The sequence below is a fragment of the Pelodiscus sinensis genome, chromosome 20, assembly GCF_049634645.1.
Source record: "Pelodiscus sinensis isolate JC-2024 chromosome 20, ASM4963464v1, whole genome shotgun sequence".
Taxonomy (NCBI): domain Eukaryota; kingdom Metazoa; phylum Chordata; order Testudines; family Trionychidae; genus Pelodiscus; species Pelodiscus sinensis.
This window is the reverse complement of record NC_134730.1, coordinates 7692782-7695928: the sequence shown is the minus strand read 5'-3', so window position 1 is coordinate 7695928 and position 3147 is coordinate 7692782. Positions and strand designations below refer to the sequence as shown.

General features: G+C 55.8%; 1 protein-coding gene across 1 annotated transcript; it reads right to left on the bottom strand.

Moving 5' to 3' along the window:
- Nucleotides 1-272: 272 nt before the first annotated feature.
- Nucleotides 273-1923, bottom strand: LOC142819089 (uncharacterized). The gene is made up of 2 exons (XM_075903556.1): nucleotides 1039-1923; nucleotides 273-843 (listed from the first exon to the last, which is right to left on the bottom strand). Exons 1-2 carry the CDS (start codon nucleotides 1586-1588, stop codon nucleotides 326-328), a joined length of 1068 nt encoding a protein of 355 aa, XP_075759671.1. The 5' UTR covers nucleotides 1589-1923; the 3' UTR covers nucleotides 273-325.
- Nucleotides 1924-3147: the final 1224 nt, after the last annotated feature.

Below are 3147 nucleotides of genomic sequence, written 5' to 3'. Positions count from 1 at the left end.
CCCGCACCGCCGCCGTCCGGGAAGCCCAGCGGGGGGCCATCCGGATCCGGGAAGCCCTGCGGGAGAGCTTCCAGGTGGAGGAGGAGGAGGACTGACCTCTCCCTGCATGCCCCACCGGGGCCTTCTTCCACCCTACCCCCCCCTTCCCCTTTCCCCTCCCTATCTACTGTACAATAAAGACACCTGGTTTTCAAACAAAAACGTCTGTTTATTTCAGAGAACTGGGGTGGGGGAGGGAGGAATGAAGGTGGGAGAAGGGAGGGGGAAACCTGGGACAAGGGAGCTGGAAGGGGAGGGGAGGGAAGGGAGGAAGGGAAAGGAAAGCTCAGGGGTGGGAGTCCGGCTGCCTCTCCCGTCTCGCCACACTGCGGGTCCGGGGGCGTCGGTGGGGAATGGTTGTGGAGGGGGGGGCAGAGAGGACAGGGGGTGTGGAGGAAGCAGGAGCGGAAGCAGGAGGAGCAGGGGGAGCAGGGGGAGCAAGAGGGGGAGAAAGAGGGGGAGCAGGGGGAGCAAGAGGGGGAGCAAGAGGGGGAGAAAGAGGGGGAGCAGGGGGAGCAAGAGGGGGAGCAAGAGGGGGAGCAGGGGGAGGAGGAAATGGAAAGCGGTCCAGCAGGCTCTGGAGGTGGCCTCGCAGGGCACGGCCCTGCTCCTCCAGGGCCTCCAGACTCCTCTGGCACAGCCTGAGGTCCTCCTGGACCCAGTGGTCCTGGAGACGGAGCTGTCGGTCCAGGAACCGGAGATGCCGCCTCTGGTAGTCCTCCTGGTTCCTGGCTGTCCTGCTTGCCCGGGCGCGGGCGGCTGCTGCAGGCGGTGTGGTGCGCCCTGCAGGCCCCGGTGCTGCAGCTGTGGTGCAAGAAGACCAGCGGTCAATTACCCCAGGGGCCCAGGTGTGTGAAACCCAGCTCCCCTCTGCAAGGCCAGGGCCCCTGCAGGATCCCCAGCTGCTGCTCCGTGGTGGGCAAGGCCCAGGCGCACGGTCCCGGGGCTCCCTCTCGCCTCAGCCCCCCGTACACATAAGGGGAACACGAGGGTACTCACAGGTGGACGCCTCCCCGGCCTCTGATGATGCAGGCGAGCGGCTCTGTGGGGTGCCTCGGGGGTCCCGGGTCCTGGGAAGGCTGGCGGCAGGCTCCTGGCTCTCAGAGCCCTCCTCCTCCTCCTCCGTCTCCAGGAGCGGTCCCTCTGCCCCGGGGTCAATCACGTCCCGGGGGGCAGGGACGGCATGAGGCCCCAGGATGCGGTCCAGGGCATGGAAGTGGGGGCAGGCCTCCGGGTCAGCCCCTGGCAGGCAGGCCCGGGAGTAGGACTGCCGCAAGTCCTTAATTTTGCAGCGCACCTGCTCCCGGCTGCGCTGGTGGCCCCTGGCGGCCAGACTGGCAGCCATGCGTCCATAGACGGCCGCGTTCCGGTGGCTAGTGCGGAGATCGTGGACATTGGAGGCTTCCCCCCAAACCTCGATGAGGTCCACGATCTCCGCACTTGACCAGGCGGGCGCCCGCCTTTTGCGCCCCCGGGCAGGCTCCCGGGAGCCGCCAGGCTGGTCGTGGGGAGCAGTGGAGGGCTGGGAACCCTCGGATGGCTGGCTCATTGTGTGGCAGGTGCAGGCTGTGCAGGCACGGGTGCTTGCAGCCTTGCAACTGGCACAAAGTGAGTAGCCAGCCCGTGGCCCTTTAAGGGCTCCGGGGCCGGGAGGGGGGCAATAGAGTTTCCCTGGTGTTGGCCAGAGTGGCCACCAGGGAAACCTGGGAAGCCTTAGCCTCCCACTAGTTCGAACTAAAGGGCTACACAGCCCTTAGTTCGAACTAGCTAGTTCGAACTAGGCGTTAGTCCTCGTAAAATGAGGTTTACCTAGTTCGAACTAAGCGCTCCGTTAGTTCGAATTAAGTTCGAACTAACGGAGCGCTAGTGTAGCGCCTAGGAAAGTTAGTTCGAACTAACGTCCGTTAGTTCGAACTAACTTTGTAGTGTAGACATACCCTGGGTGATTTGTCACTGGCTTCAATGGGAGCAGGATTGGGCTCTGTATGCACAAGGAAACTCTTCAAATATGAAAGCTAATTTACAAGGAGTCATCTCCTTTTGTTCTGAGACAGAGCAAGAGAAAATTGTGACTGATTTTGGTGTATTTTAACTGAATTATTGTCCACTGGGGATTAAACTAAGACCACAAACGTTTCATTTTGTAGTGAGGCTGCAATGATGAATTTGAATTTCAAAGGAGAAAGCCTGTTTGTTTTTGCTTTTGCTAATAGTGATTCACTCCTCCCTTTTCAGATGTAAAATATTACTATCATGGTGCATGTATTTTAAAACAAAGGATTTGTAACTTTATTATAACATAGATTTGTGGAGGTAAGTATGTTAAAGCAATCATATTTTGAACAAGAGTCTATTAAAATATTGTTTCTAATTTATTAAAAAAAATCATTATTTTGCTCTAGGCTTTGCTATTGATCAGCAATACTGTGGCGGAAATGAAGAAGCCTTGAAATCAATAAGGCCAAAGTATATCTCAAACTATATCTGCCTCACTAGCACAACAGGGATGTGACTAGTCATATTCCCCAGACAGGTCTCAGAGTGGAAACAATCTCCTCCTATGACTGCAAAGATTTATTTCTATCGACATACACATAACTTATGAAACCCCGACAATTCCTCACTTTTGTGAAAGTTGATAATGTATCGCATAACTCACAATGAAATAAGCAAAACAAAATTTACAAAATAAAATCCCAACTATGAGCTATTAGTATCCTTGGGTATGTCTACACCACAAAGTTAGTTCAAACTAACGGACATTAGTTCGAACTAACTTTCATAGGCGCTACTCTAGCGCTCCGTTAGTTCGAATTCAATTCGAAATAACGGAGCGCTTAGTTCGAACTAGGTAATCCTCATTCCATGAGGATTAAGCCTAGTTCGAACTTACTAGTTCGAATTAAGGGCTGTGTAGACCCTTAATTCGAACTAGTGGGAGGCTAGCCCTCCCCAGCTTTCCCTGGTGGCCACCGTGGCCAACACCAGGGAAACTCTACTGCCCCCCTCCCGGACCCGGACCTCTTAAAGGGGCATGGGCTGGCTACGGTGCCCGTGCCAGGTGCAAGCCTGCCAGCACCCAGTCAGCAGACCCTGCACCTCGCACGG

Bases quoted from the DNA above. Each gene is read 5' to 3' on its own strand.
- LOC142819089 (XM_075903556.1), bottom strand. From the start codon at position 1,588: ATGAGCCAGCCATCCGAGGGTTCCCAGCCCTCCACTGCTCCCCACGAC. The intron at 844-1,038 runs GTGAGTACCCTC...CTTGCACCACAG, and splicing joins GGCCGGGGAGGCGTCCACCT to CTGCAGCACCGGGGCCTGCA.